Raw genomic sequence first — 15,985 nt, forward strand, 5'->3', positions numbered from 1 at the left:
TGCTATTGTGCTCTGTTTGAATCATTTGAAGGCTGAGGAAGGAGCAATAGCTGCTAAAAGATATTTGTTTATAAATGCTGCTGAACTAATCCCACATAGATATTTTGAAAGTGCCTTGACTTTAAAATTTGGATCTAAGGACATGATGCTTTGGAAAGGAGGTTCTTATATTGTTTTCAGAGATTGTGAGAGTCTGTGGACTGCCGCTATCCCAATATGGTAGTATTGATCTCGACCTCCTGAAAGGTTGCTGTGAACACCTTCAAAAAATAGCTTTGGTCAACTGCCAATTGAGATGAAACTAGCCCACAGGTTATGAAGGCATATGTCATAAACAATGCCACACCAGTTTGGAATAATGATTAATACGCTGGTATTTACTTAAAGGGGAAATAACTTACAGATCACTGTCAGCCCTCTGTGCAACCACGAAAAAAGTCTAGTCACCTGCAGAGCAGAAAATGAATAGAGCGAGGAGAGGGAAGTGGCTGCTTTTTTAAAGAGAGAGAGACCACGCCCCAATTGGCTGGTATCTCAGCAGCTATAGGCTGGAGGAATGGGAGGACCTCCCACAATACCTCCCCTTTTGTTTAAATAAGAGAGTTCTAAACCTACTATGAAATTATATACAATAAGTACAAATATCCTATTCTAACTAGATAGGTCTTGTATAAAAAATAACTTGGCCAAGTCATGAGAGAAAGTAACTACATTTATATAGTCTACAACCCCATCAAAAATCTGAGAAGGGAAATAATGTTATCTGGTTAATTAGGAAGTTGAGTAAAACAACTTCCAAAACATGCAACAAATCACAGAGACAATTAGCTACCTGGACAATCACCCAAATTCACGTTAGCAGCATTGAAGCAACCAACTTTGGCTAAGGCCTAACATAACTGACAAATCATTTTCAAAGGCAGGTAACTTTTTGAAACTATCTTACCCTGTCTAGGCAGGACATGACTGTCTTGTTTTATTCATTGATGCACGCTCTGTATCTCTGTCAGTGGTTGAGGTATGGTCATTTCTTTGCCCCAAGGCAAGTTCTGCCTAAAAGAAAGGCTACAGGTGGAGTGTCTTCGTGCTCAATATTCTCTCGGGAATAGAGTGGTGTTGCCAGGAGCAATTGTATCTCATTCCCACTAAACTCTGAGTTAGATTAAAGGCCATTTTCTACAGCTCTTTGAAGAAGTTGAAGATTATCTATCTATACTGAGTATGTTCTCTATATATCTAAAGAACCTGATTAGTCTAATTATAAATGACAAACTTAGATGACTATTAGTCTATATAATTCTCAATATCTATCTAACTTAAAGACTGACAATAAATGACTATGAAACAAATGAGGACAATGACCTCCAAATATAAACAGTGTACAAATATTTATTGCAGTAGTTAAATATATATCAATACACAAACATTATATAAGTATCTTAATCAGAGGTAGAAATGTACACTACAATATGGTAAATATATACAATATATATATATCAATACAATATATGTCAATACATAAAAATGTTTTAAACTGAGGTAGAAACATGCAGGCATACAAAAGTCAATACAATTTAACTTTGTATCAATATACAAGTATCTATACCAATATATTTGTCTAAAAACAGAAACTCAGATTTACAAATCTATTATCCTATCATCCCCTTTTTTCAAATGATTCCTGCCCTTATAAAATTCCTCCCCCAACCCTCAATCGTATACTAATTATAATCAACCCCTAAATGATGTCCCTAAACCCAAGGGCAAACTTTACTGGGAGAGGGGCATTGTCCTCTAGAATTTCTTCCAGCCCTCATGGGGTGACGTGCTCTCTGGGGGATCCTGTGAAAGTAAGATGATGGTTAAATTTCAAGATCAATGTTTATTAAAATTGCCAATAGTCTCTGAGTGTTTTGTGCTGGTCTGGCCAAAATATTGTATAAGATGTGCACCATTTCAGCTAATCAAGTTGGAATTGTCTTGTGCAGCTGGTACCCAAATCAGGTCTTGTAGTAGCACTATCAGTATCATGATGTCATATCAACCAGGTGGAGTTGTTGTTATGGGGCCCCATCTTATTACTGGACACTTCAAATGTCACTTCAGGAAAAACTCATTGTTCATTGTGAAAAAAATTAAACTTTAGTCATATATATATATATATATGTATATTCATTGAAAGGCGTGATAGATATATTCAATGATAAGTATGATGGATATGAAGAAAAGCAAGGATGTTTTCTAAACTCATATTTCTTTCTATCCCACACCATGGCTCTTAATAAGAGACAGAAACTCCAGAAATTCTGGGTTTTTCTCTTACTAACGGGCTTGGAAATAGAGAGGGACTGAGCCAGAGTCCAACTTCAACACCAGCTTTATAAATTTAGAAATATGGTTTAATATATTTTACTTATACAACTCATTCAGTTTTCTTGATATTTCCTATTGGGCAGGTATTTTTCCATCTGTCAGTATCCAAACATCCAGGGTCCCTTGAATTTTTCAAAGATGAGTGTTTTCCTGTGGAGATAAGAACAGAACCCTGCCCCCATTTTGTATGTTTTTCTTACTACCTGTATGAATATCATCATTGTGGATGAGTTGTCATTTCTCCTTTCCAAGAGGTTTCTCCTCTTCAAATTGAAACTTTATTAATTTTGATGGTATCCACAATTTTTCCTCCTCTGTGGAAACAAGAGCAAATCCCATTCCCCAACGTAGCACATCTCCTGGCTTCCACTTAGAGGTCAGCACATCTTTGAAATAAATTGGTTGATTTAGTTCGGCAGAAGTTTCCATTATCCAATGTCTTTCTGCTGCTGTCATTCCTTTCTCATTAGCGTTAAGAAAATTCAAGGTTGATAAAGCATTATGTAATCTATTTCTGGGGGTATTTATGGTCCCTTTCTGTTTGTTCAGCATATGCTTTATAGTACGATTTGATCTTTCTATAACTGCCTGACCAGTAGGATTATTTGGTATACCTGTAATGTGTTTTATACTATAATACTCAAAAAAAGTGTTTCATTTTCTTAGATACATATGCTGGACCATTATCTGTCTTTATTTGTGCTGGTATACCCATGATGGCCATAACTTCCAATAAATGTGTGATTACTGAATCAGCCTTTTCTGAGTTCAGGGCAGTTGCCCATTGAAAACCTGAATACGTGTCTATGGTGTAGTGTACATATTTTGATTTACCAAATTCCATAAAGTGGAACACATCCATCTGCCAGATTTCATTTCTCTTAGTGCCCTTTGGGTTACTCCCTGCAGGCAACGCTGTTTGATTATAGAAAGAACAGGTAGGACATCTCTTGATAATGTCCTTAGCTTGTTGCCAAGTAATGGGAAATTCTTTCTTTAGGCCTTTACTATTGACATGATGCTTCTTATGAAATTCTGAGGCCTGCAACACACTTCCAATCAATAATTGATCAATCTCAGCGTTGCCTTGGCCTAGAGGACCAGGCAGACCTTTATAGGGCCAGATGTGTGTTATGTACATCGGACAAAGCCTATTCCTGACTATCTCTTGTACCTGGATAGACAATGAAGTCAACTCTGTGTCATCTGGTATAAATTCAGCGGTTTCAATATGCAAGATAACTCTTTCTGCATATTGTGAATCTGTAACTATAGTAAGAGTTTCTTTAAAGTCCCTTAGCACCATAAAAATGGCATATAATTCTGCCTTTTGAACAGAATTATAAGGGCTTTTTTCCACCTTACTCAATTCACCTGACTTGTAAACTGCTTTCTCTGATTTATTTGCATCAGAATAGAATGTGCGGCCTCCAGTTATTGGAGCATCACGTACAATAATAGGAAGAATTCAAGAAGTTCTTTTAATAAGGTTAAGTCTACCATTTTGGGATAGTTTCTATTAATTTCTCCCCCAAAATTAGCAAAAGCTCTTAGCCACGGTTCACTGTCTTCCGATAACTTTTTTTTTTCTTCAGTCGTAAAAGGCACTGTAATTTCTGCTGGGTCTATACCTGCTAGTTGACGAAGTCTCAGCTTACCTTTTATAATTAATTCAGAGACTTTTTCCACATTAGTTTTTAATGTTTTACTTGGTTTCTTAGGTATATATATCCACTCTAAAATAATATCTTCCCTCTGCATTAGAATCCCTGTAGGAAAAATTCTGGAAGGCAATATGACTAGGATGCAGCTAAGATTTGGGTTCACCCTATCCACATGTGCCTCCTGTAATTTTTCCTCAATCATTGTGAGTTCCTTTTCTGCTTCAGCTGTCAGTTTTCTTGGACTATTCAAATCTTTATCACCATCTAAGGTTTTGTTTAAATGATCATGTGTTATCCCAACAGCTGGTCGTAGACTGGAAATGTCTCCTAACAATCTTTGGAAGTCATTAAGGGTGTTTAACTGGTGTCTCCTAATTTGTGCCTTTTGCATATTAATTTTCTCTAACCCTATTCTGTAACCTAGGTAATTAATAGAATTTTCTCTTTGAATCTTTTCAGGGACAATTTGGTATCCCCACCTAGGCAAGAATTTCTTTACTTCTTCAAACATCCTTTCTAATGTATCTTTTTTTTTGAATCAGATAACAAGATGTCATCCATGTAATGATAAATTATGGACCTTGGGAATTGTTTACGAATTATTTCCAATGGCTTACTTACAATATATTAGCACAATGTAGGACTATTGAGCATACCCTGTGGGAGGATAGTCCATTGATATACCCTATTAGGCTGAGAATTATTATAAGTAGGCACTGTGAAGGCAATTTTTTCTCTATCCTCTTCTTGTAACGGTATAGTGAAAAAACAATCTTTCAAATCAATAACTATAAGAGGCCATCATTTTGGTAACAGAGAAGGCAAAGGAATTCCAGATTGTAGTGGGCCCATAGGTTGAATTACTTTGTTGACAGCTCTTAGATCTGTCACCATTCTCCATTTACCAGATTTCTTTTTTACAACAAACACAGGAGAATTCCAAGGGCTGGTTGATTCTTCAATATGGTGAGCATCTATTTGCTCTTACAACAGCTGTTCAATGCCTGTATTTTATCTTCAGCTAGAGGCCACTGTTTGTTCCATACTGGCTTCTCAGTAGCCATTTTAAAGGTAGGGCTGTTGGGACCTCTAAAGGTTTGATATTTGCTGTATGTTCTTGTAGAGCCTGAATGGCTGGTGACCTTTTTTCATAATACCTCATCATATTGTCCCAGAATTATGAGTTCCTGGAACTACAGGAATGTTAATCTGGGTATTCCATTGCTGTAGCAGGTCACGGCCCCACAGATTTATGGCAATATTGGCTATATATTGCCTTAGTCTTCCTATTTGTCCTTCGAGCCTTATGCATTCAACCCATCTTGTGCTTTGTTTTACACGAGATAGGGTTCAAATTCCCAGAAACTGAACATCTACCCCTTGATGTGGCCAATTCAGATGCCAAGATTCTGGGGTAATGATACTTACATCCGCACCTGTGTCTAAGAAGCCTTCAATAAAATGACATTTATACAGACCCTTCACTTTGGTCTTTGATCGTTAATAGAAGTCTGCCAAAATATATGTTTACTCTGTCCTACTGGGTTTTTTTGACTCATCCTCCACACGTAATTCATCATTTAGACCAGTATTACGTTTTACAGCAGAAATTGGAGCTTTTAATTTTCTTGGTGAGGCACGTTTTCCACTGTGACTGGGAATGACTGGGCCACTGTTGGCTTGGGGGCCTGTGAGAGGCCCCTCAAGGAGTTTCCCGACGGTATTGGGTTGCCTTGTTTGTCCGTTGTTGACCTGCATCCGTTGGACCAATTGAGGACTTTACCACATCTCCTACATATACCTGAAGGCCTAGGTCTCCTATTTATGCCATTCCTAGAGGAGATATTATTCCTAGAAATTCTGTGCCTGCAATCACTTCTCAGATGTCCTAATTTACCACAATTAAAACACCTGGCAGTTTGATGTCTCCTCATTGCTGTGGAAATCGCTTCTCCTACCCACGATTCATCGTTATTGCTAAACGTCTCAACATTCATCGTATGCTGGATCCATTCATCCATAGGTGCTGATCTAGACTTTAAAGGCCCAGTTATCTTTTTGCATTCTATGTTTGCATTCTCAAAAGCTAGAGATTCAAGAAGTATTCGTCTAGCTTCTGGGTCTGTTACCCCTATGTCCAGAGCCTTCATTAATATTTGCAAAAGTCAAGAAAGGGTTCTCTCTGTCCCTGCCTAATTCTGGTATATGATTCTACCCTTTTTGCTGGATCTTGTATCCTATTCCAAGCATTTAAAGCTGCTTGGTGACTTAGACACAGTACTTCATCGTCCTAAAGAACTTGGACCTGTGGATGAGCATATTCTCCTGCATCAAGAATTTGATCTTGGGAAACCTCCACACCTTTTGCTCTTCCTTGCTGTTCCATATGTTTGGATTCTTCACTGAAATAAATTCCAAACATCAAGGAAGTTCCATTATCTAAAACTGCAGACACTAACGGATGGAAATCATGGGGGGTAGCTCTAGCATTAGAAGCCCATGTCCTTACCCTTTCCTTTACATATGCAGAGTGCAAGACAAAATTAACAATAGCTTGCTTAATTTCTTTTAGATCATTCATTGCTATTGGCGTCCATCTAGCTTCTGTGACTCCCTTTGAGCCTTTAGAAGTTGACGCTTTGTCAGAATTAAGTATAGTTTATGCTGCTAAATCCTTGGTAAGCCAGTACTAATAGCCGGTGTTGGCATTATATCCTGTCCTTGTGCCTTATTACTCTGTTCACCAGCTCCAATCATTTCTTCAATCATTTCAAGTCTTTTTATTATTGTCTTTATTTTTGTCTCTTTTGAATCCTGAATCTCATGACCTGCATGAGATTCTAGTAAAGATTTGTGGTTCTTAGGAGTGCCATATTCTTCCGAAATGATAGAATATGTAAAAGAATACTGAAAACCAGTAACCAGTAAATTAAGTTATCCCCATAGTCATATAAACCTTGCATGATATAACCCATTGTATTGGTAACCAGAACAGTAAAATTCGCGGTGGAAACGATAACTGTCATATTACCTATTATCCAGCAGGTGGCGCTGTTGCCAAATCACATGGAAAACAGGGTCCTTTTTCAGAATCTGCCTAGTATTTGATAAAAACTGAAAAATGTAAGTTGCTTAACAAAGTAAATGTAATTAAATCATTTCCAGAGATGGAACCAGAAACCCAGAATCCAAGGGTAGAGAAGACCAACCTGGAAGCCCCTTATGCCTCCACGTGACAGAGTCACCCTGAGGGGTTGCAGCTTTCAGCAACCACGTGCTTGGTTCGTGCCACTTAAGAGCTGTGCTTGCAAGTGCGATTTAAAAATGACTCAGAAATGAGCAAACCATTCGGGCGGTGACTATGTAGGCCTGTGGATATGATAGGGTGCATGTGGACTGGAAGTCAATCTGAGGTGTCTAAAGAGAAAATATAAAGAACTACAGCAATAAAAGCCAGTGCATGAAGATTTATATTAATCTGCTGGCTCCACATACAAGACACAGGACACAAGGCAACCTGCCGGCCCCGGCAGCTGAGGAAGGGAGGCTCGCACCAAGCTGAACTCGCGCCCAGAGGCCGAGCAAGGGAAGGAGAGGTCCTAACACCAAACGTTCGGTGCCAACTGAAGGCGGAAGTCATAAACAATGCCACACCAGTTTGGAATTATGATTAATAGGGTGGTATTTATTTAAAGGGGAAAAAACGTACAGATCACCATCAGCCCTCTGCGCAACCAGGAAGGGAGTCTAGTCGCTGGTCAGCAGGAAGTGAAGAGAGCGAGGAGAGGGAAGTTGCGGCTTTTGAAAAGAGAGAGAGACCATGCCCCAATTGGCTGGTATCTCAGCAGCTATAGGCTGGAGAAAGGGGAGACCTACCGCAACAAGGTTATTCCATTAAAGACATAATTAACGAGGCACCAATTCAGCAGGAAGCAGTTTGGAGATAAAAAACTGAACTCATGTTCTCAAATATGGCTTATGAACGTTCTTTTACATTTAAATGGGGATATGATATAGATATGTATAATTTGCATTCGTATAGATTTTGCTTTATTGATAGAGATTTAAGGTCAATTTTGTTATATATATATATATATATATATATATATATATATATATGCATTTTTGATCTTTATTAAGGTATTGTGATTGTGTAGTTCATTTAAAAATGTAATGTATATAGGTTGTTAATGGATAATCATTAATAATAGTCAAGTTTGTAGTCATGTTAGTTAGATTTTCTAGCACTATAGATATATATTTCAGTTAGATAGGCATTCTTCATATCTTTCTTAGACTACAAAATATGCTATTTAATGTTTTAATACCTTAGAGTTTTTCGTGACAATGATACACTCTGCTCCTGGCAGCACCAATCTACATCAGGAAGAAGATGGGCATCAAATAGGATCCTTCTGGAGTGTGATAGACATTTGGGCAAGAAACTGCTCTTGCCTAAACGATTGCATAAAGGACACAGAGAACACGTAGAGAGAGGACTACCGAACTTGCCTAAAGTTGAGATGATCTTTCGGGTTTCCTGATTTATGAAAGAGTCTGCAAGACATTCTTCAAGACAAGCAGATAGTGACTGCCTTTGAAATGTCCTGCTTCATGGAAATGTCTGCTGGAAATTATGGGCCGGTTGACTGAAGATGGATACCCCAACAGTACAGAGGAATGTTGGTAGACTGTACAGGCAGCGAGAGGTCTCTGTCATTTCGAGAGATTGAATATTGCTTACTTTTTTTTGCTTATGTAATATTGTATTCTTCTAGAGTCTTTGATGGAGTTGAAGAATAGATTGATAGTTATAGTTTTCCATTATTATGTAAAAGATAAATAGATATAAATATTGTAACTGTAATTTTTGCTTGATAACTGTTTTATTATATGTAATTTTGCTATATTAAAGTTAAAGATTCCGTCCTTGTTTAAACATAAATAGGGGAGATGATGGAGTAAGGTCATTGGTTAATTCAATAAAGAAACTGCTTGCCCTGATAGGTTTGAACATATGTGGGAGGAGTAAAAAGAACAGAATGCTGGGAGGAACAGTAAGTGAGCTCAGAGACACCATGCTCCCCTCTCCTGGGCAGACACGATAGCTCTGCTCTGAGACAGAAGGCGATGCAGCCAGCCACAAGGTCAGACATGCTGAATCTTTCCTGATAATCGCAGCTTGTGGTGATACATAGATTATTAGAAATGGGTTAAGAGGCTAAACTACTGGGCCAGGCAGTGTTTAAAAGAATACTGTTTGTGTGTAATTATTTCAGGACATAAGCCTCCAAGGCAATTGTGGTGCTGGGGATGCAGCCCTGCTGCTCAAATTACTACAGAATGGCACTCAGTCGTGTGGACAACTGAATCCACAGAAAGCCTGAGAAAGCTCGGGAAAGAGTAAAGCATGTTTTCTTGGTAACAGCGATTTCTCGAGCCTGCTCTGCTTGCTAGAAGCAAGCCAGCACACTCATTTCAAAGAGGCTTCCTGAATAAGCTTCAGCTGCAAAACCCTGCAGCACTTAAGAGGTCCTGCCACGAAACATTTAAATGGTATTGATAAAGCCAACTGAATGCTTGTTTGTTTTCAGCAGTAGCAGGAAAAAAAAAATGTGATGTTTTAAAATGCCGGAATTCTGGGCCATCCTGCCAGAACAAACTCTGACTGTTTGAGTCAGGAGGGCCAGCTACAAAGAGAGGGCTTGAGTGTTGTCTTTGGCAGCTTGTTTGATGGCAAGGACCTTGAAACACTGTAGACTTGTGGCACTGAATGCGGCTCTGGCCGGTACCTCAGCCATAAGGTTGGAATGGCAGAAAGCTAAGGAATAGGCTACATCTAGCTGGCAAAGCCACCTTTTTATCATATTGAGATTGCTGTGTAAATTAAGGATTCATGTGGTCAAAAAAACAAAGAGAGATATTGAGTAAAGAGAGATTCAAAGAAAAGAAAATTTTTAAATGATTTACAGTGTGTTAAAAATATGTGCAGGCTAAAAGTTGAAGTTCTTAAAGTTAAAATAAAATGAAGAGAGTTGTTGGTTGCAGTAGTACACACCTTTAATCCCAACACTTGCGAGGCAGAGAGAGATTGACCTCTGTAACTTCAAGGTGTGGTAGCACATACCTTTAATCCCAGTGCCGAGAAGGCAGAGACAAACAGGTCTCTCTGAATTCAGGTGTAGTACCATACACCTTTGATCCCAATGCTGGGAGGCAGAGACATGTGGATCTCTGAAACTTCAAGGACAGCCTGTTCTACAGAGTTATTCCAGGTCAAAGATACAGAGAACCTGTCTCAAAAGGCAAAAAGTAAAAAGGAAAAATAAATTAGAGCTTAAATTGAAGCTAACAAAGATGGAAAATACACAGAGAATTTTGATACTGTATGCTATTGTGCTCTGTTTGAATCATTTGAATGCTGAAGAAGGAGCAATAGCTGCTAAAAGATATTTGTTTATAAATGCTGCTGAACTAATCCCACATAGATATTTTGAAAGTGCCTTGACTTTAAAATTTGGATCTAAGGACATGATGCTTTGGAAAGGAGGTTCTTATTTTGTTTTCAGAGAGGGTGAGAGGCTGTAGGCTGCCGCTATCCCAATATGGTATTACGGATCACGACTTTCCTCATATGACCTCCGTCCACAGAGATGTCAGAAAAATCCTTCCCTAAGAGGGCAAGTTCTTTACAAATGAAAGATTATACAACAGAAGAGACATGGAAGATTTATTTGGGCAAGCTGTTGAAAGGATAAAGTGATGGAAGAAGGTCATTGCTTAATTAAATAAAGAATCTGCTTCCCTTGATAGGTTAGAACATAGGTGGGAGGAGTAAAGAGAACAGAATGATGCTAGAATGAGGAAGAGAGCTCAGAGATGCCATGCACCCTCTCCCGGGCAGACATGGGAGCTCTGCTCCCTGAGGCAGATGGCAATGCAGCCAGCCACCAGGTCAGACATGCTGAATCTTTCCTGGTAAGCACAACTCATGCTGCAACATACATTATTAGAAATGGGTTAAGAGGCTGAAAATACTGGGCCAGGAAGTGTTTAAAAGAATACAGTTTTTGTGTTCTTATTTAGGGGCATAAGCTAGGTAGGCGACCATGGTGCTGGGGACGCAGCCCTGCTGCACAAATTACTACTATAAAGGGGGAAATTGAAGAAGGGAAGGAAGAAGAGAGAGAGAGAGAGACAGAGAGAGAGAGAGAGAGAGAGAGAGAGAGACAGAGAGAGAGAGAGATGGAAGAATGGATGAATTCAATCATTCATTGGAAAAATGAGTGAACCAAAGAATGAGGAGACCCAGAAGGATAAAATGTGCTGCATTCCCTGTGAGAGTCAGGTCATATGAAAGATGGACATTGTTTTGCACTGAGGAGGAGGATTTTTCATTTTGCCTTCCTTGTGCTCCAAGCCCAGCCACAAGAGTGATGATGAGGACTGGGAGAAGAAGAGGTGAGGGTGTACCAGAATTGCCTGGTATAAGTTATCACCCAAATTGTAGCCAAATCACCTGACCTGAGACAGCTGATCTACATCCGGGACCCTAACTGGCAGTTTGACAACTCTAACATTTTAACCAAGTTTGTGAAGATCAAGGAAGCAAAAATCGCCCCGTTACAGGATGGCAGGATCCTTACATGATGGGAGTCAGACATCAATACCATACTGGTATTTGGGGGTCTGATGGGTTTGTGGGGTCTTTGCCACACTCCACCAAGAATCAGGGATTCCCTCATTTACTGATTTGATGGAGATCGGTGCATTCAAAATATGTGTGCATGTCACACATTAGTGGGCATCAATGTGTACATGTTTATCCTGTGTGTGGATGCGTCTGTCGATGAGATTTATAGCCCAAGTCCTACAGAACATGATCAATTTTAGGGAACACTGTTTTCCAGATATGACAGGGCAATTATTTAAATGAACTCACAAGGGTTGGATGGCATGCAAAGGACCAATGAGAGTTCAAGGAATACCTAATGCAGGCATGACAAAGTAGGTGGCAGACAGAATTCTGACAAAAGGAAGTAGATAGCGTGACGTCCATCCCACTGCAGAAGAGCAACTGGGCGGAGACACTTTTCTCTAAGCAGGAGGCTCCTGGTCACTCAACATGCTCCAGTGGAGTTCACACATCCAGTGACTTACAGCCAGTACGAATTAAACTATTCATCAAAGGAAACCTAATTTCCTCTGATTTTGAGTATACATTTGTGTCCCTTCCTGATTAATCTACTCTTTATCCTCTTAAGTCCCAATACCTCACTCTGATATCTGTCACATCTTTCCAGTTGACATGTTTTTCCCTCAAGCTTTATCCCGCCCCGAGATCCTACAACTTTTGTCCCCTCTCCACTACTCCCTAGACAGCCATCTTGTCCTTTACCACACCCAGCATTCCCAGTCCATCCTCTCCAAGGGGAAAGACCATAAATCCTGCTTTGTTTTGAGGCATGTATTTCTGTGATGTCCCATCCACCAAACATGTTCCATCATTCACCAAAGAACAAAACATGTTCACAAATTTTTATTTTTCGAGCAAGAATATTCCATTGGAAAAAACTACCAGGATTAATAGAAGACCTGCGGTATCTCTGAAAAAAAAAACACATTCCCCAAACACAGTTTTAAGTGTGCCCCTCAAATTTTGAGAATTTCACTTTAACAGATCTTCACCAAATCGTCGACATAGATATGGAAGTCATTATTAATCTTGATGAAATACACAGAAGTTTTGTTGGGAACTTGGCAAATAATTTTACCTATCTCTTGGGTTCCATCTTTTTTGTTGTACTGCACACCTTTGCCTGCCAAGGAATCCCTGCCTAATGCCAAAATCACCTCTTCTGGAGGACATTCAGGCATGATGTGGACGTTGCCTTCAATGGAGACATCAAGATGGTGGTAAAGGTACAGGACTGGATCATTCTCCTTGACAATGTAGAAACAGGTCATCCTGGTCTGCACCTCATCTGGGACCATGACACTGCACTCCTCCTTAGAGCCTGGCATGATGTGGAGGTTGCCTTCAAGGTAGTCATCCAGGAGGTGGTAAATATACAAGACCGGATCTTTCTTGTAGGTAATATAGAACCAGGTCTTCATGATTGGCACCTCCTCTAGGACCATCCCATTCCAGTCTTCCTTAGAGCCATTTGTGCCCGTGAATGTATGTTTCACTGCTCTGCCAACTATGGTGTTTGACAGATGAGTGTCTGTCACCTGAGGAAATGGCACATTATTAGTCAGGATCTTAAGGTTTAAAATCCTTTCATCGCTGTGAAGCTCCAAGCCATAGACACAATCAATCCCATCATATTTCAACAAATAGAGAGAGGGATATGTTGGCAGTTGATCTAGAATGATGGCTTTCCACTGGGTGACTGGTTCATTGGCTTCCTTCCAGCCATGAGAAATTCGGCGGCCAACAATATTCTCCAGGGCCTCAAAAGGCTTACTCAGTTTTTGCTTCTGGAGAGTTGGCCCATTCTTCTTCTGGAGAGGTGGCATGCATCTCATACTAAGAGGCATCTTTATCATGGTGGTAGATTTACTGAGATAGGCCACACACTCCTGTTCCACTGTCTCTTGTCTCTCTTTCTGTGCTTGGGCTTCATAGCTGCCAATCTCTGCATTGGAAGAATTCTTCAGTTTCAATCAGACACAAAGTGGTTTCCTCCACCATAAGTGCCTGCAAGGTTAAGAAGGGGAGGATGCGATGTCAAGATTCTTTTCTGGCAGATCTTTGGGGAAGGTGATAAAGGCAGTGCTCAATAGATGTGGGCTGCCCAAATGTAATTTGGTCTTAAGAAATTCATAGGAAAATTATCAAACTATTGTCTACAGCTCAGTATATGTGTATCAGAGACATATTCCTGCTGCCCAAAGGCAATGGACCTCTACTGAGAAACCTAATTCCGGACTGACTGTGTCAATGAGAGGAGACTGGATGCCTATGCCCAAAGTGAGAAAGAAAAATCTGAACAGATGGCAAAGAATTCGAAGGACAGCCACTTCTCTCCTTCCCACTCAAGCTGTTGGTTAGGTGGTTGATCCAAAACCACCTGCCAAAGGTCATGGCACTCCAGTCCACTGGTTCTATGTATTGTGTCTCCTGATCCATACCCAGGTTGATTACATAAAGCCATTCCATGTCTTCACTAGAGAAGTGACATTTGTGAGACAACCTGCAAAAATAAAGACTCATTAATCTGGGCAACAGCACCATTTAGAAATAATTAATATCTTTTAAAACACATATGGACAAAGAGGATCTTCGCCCCTTTCGTGAACTGATGAATTGGACATTGATAGCAAAGATAAAGTGGGAAGAATACCTGGCATTCACTGTCCCCACAGCTATCAAATATAGAAGCTGTTAACAACATAAATTTTAGACTCACAGGAGATTTGAAGGAAACCTCTCTGGGACTACAGAGGTCCATGGTTCTTCCTAAACATATTTACCAAAAGAAAATGTCTTGGCTCTCCAGATTCCATCTTCTGGAAATGTTCAGCTGCCTAATCCTGTTGAACAGTTGTGGAGCCCAAGAGCTGAACTCACCTCCTCAGCCACCGTGAAGATAGTCAGCCCACCTTCACAGAAGACTAGTGCTTCATGTGGAACAGTGTTGCCACCCCCAACCAAAGCTTTGTGACATCATCAAGACTCTACTTAGGTCATTAAACCCCTCATAGTCAGTTTTCTTCCCTACTAACCCACAGAAATATCCAGCATACATGTCCTATAATGCTGCTCACACAGCCCCCTGGAGACCCAAAATAAAACCTCACTCATCTTCCCAAATACATGAGTCATATTTTGCCAGGTAACCCAATCTATATTTGTGCTTTTTCTGTAAAAAAGTCTTTGGAGTCTGAGTCTACAACTCACATGAATGATTTTTTTTCCAGCTCCAATCTCTTTATTGGTTATCTACTATTGATTTTTATATTACTTCATAATAATGAATATCAAAATTTCCACTTCGTTTCCTCCTCCCACTTTCTTCTCGCTCCCACACCAAACCTCTCCACTCCTACTCCAATTTAAATAGAGGGTCGGGTACCTTGACCTGTTTGAAGTCCAAGCCTACCCTTCATCCATCGAGATTTAGGAAGGCAAGCATCCACATAGAATATGATCACATAAAAGCCTGTATATGAAGTGCAGACAAATGTCAGTGCCATTATCATTGGCTTCTCAGTCTGGTCCAATTTTCAGCCACATTCAGAGCTTCCACTTTGATTCCATGTTCTTTCATTCCCAGGCCACTGGTTTAGTTGAAACCCCCTTTGTTCAGGCACAGTGTCTCAGTGTGTGGACCAAGCCATTTTATTCCTGACATCCTTGCTCTTATTCTCCATCAGTTGGCTATTCAACTGGAGCTTGGAAGCTCCATCTACTTTTCTGATTTTACCCTGACTTGATCTCCATCTTGGCCATACAAAAGTTCCATGGTGATATTCAAGATAGTCATCAGTCTGACTATAAGATAAGGCACCCATTGTGACTATAGACATGGCACAGTGCAGTCAACCTCTCCTCACCTGCCCAAGTTCCTCTAGGGGGTCACCCCATGCCTCTAAGAACCCCTCGAGAGATAATGATCTTGACAACCCCAGAATGGCCTACTCAATTCATATCATCAGTGTATGTGCATTAACTTGTGTGTGTGTGTGTGCGTGTGTGTGTTTAAATCACAATAAAAACAAATGGATTGTAATATTGAAATTTCTTCTCATCTTGAGAAGAATGTTTGCTACAGAAATACTGTCATAGTAGTACTGAGAGTGTAAGCTGTCTCAGCAAGGAGAAGTAACTAGAGGAATCCCCCAGGAGTTAGGTTCAGTGTCCCAGGAATTATGCCCAAGGAAAGTCAATGAACTCATGGATGGAAGATAAAACTCAGCCTAAATAACACTCCAAATCATTT

General features: G+C 39.9%; 1 protein-coding gene across 1 annotated transcript; it reads right to left on the reverse strand.

Annotated features, from left to right (window-relative positions):
- Positions 1-1,794: 1,794 nt before the first annotated feature.
- Positions 1,795-13,478, reverse strand: LOC121443771 (spindlin-2-like; the record flags this gene model as incomplete). Its single annotated transcript, XM_041645563.1, has 3 exons — positions 1,795-1,842; positions 12,726-12,890; positions 13,017-13,478. Coding segments are annotated over 3 exons (675 nt in total), but the record flags the coding sequence as incomplete, so codon positions are not given.
- Between the last annotated feature and the right edge of the window lie 2,507 nt (positions 13,479-15,985).

Source organism: Microtus oregoni, unplaced genomic scaffold, assembly GCF_018167655.1.
Source record: "Microtus oregoni isolate MIOR12 unplaced genomic scaffold, Mior012 000113F_000, whole genome shotgun sequence".
Classification (NCBI taxonomy): Eukaryota; Metazoa; Chordata; class Mammalia; order Rodentia; family Cricetidae; genus Microtus; species Microtus oregoni.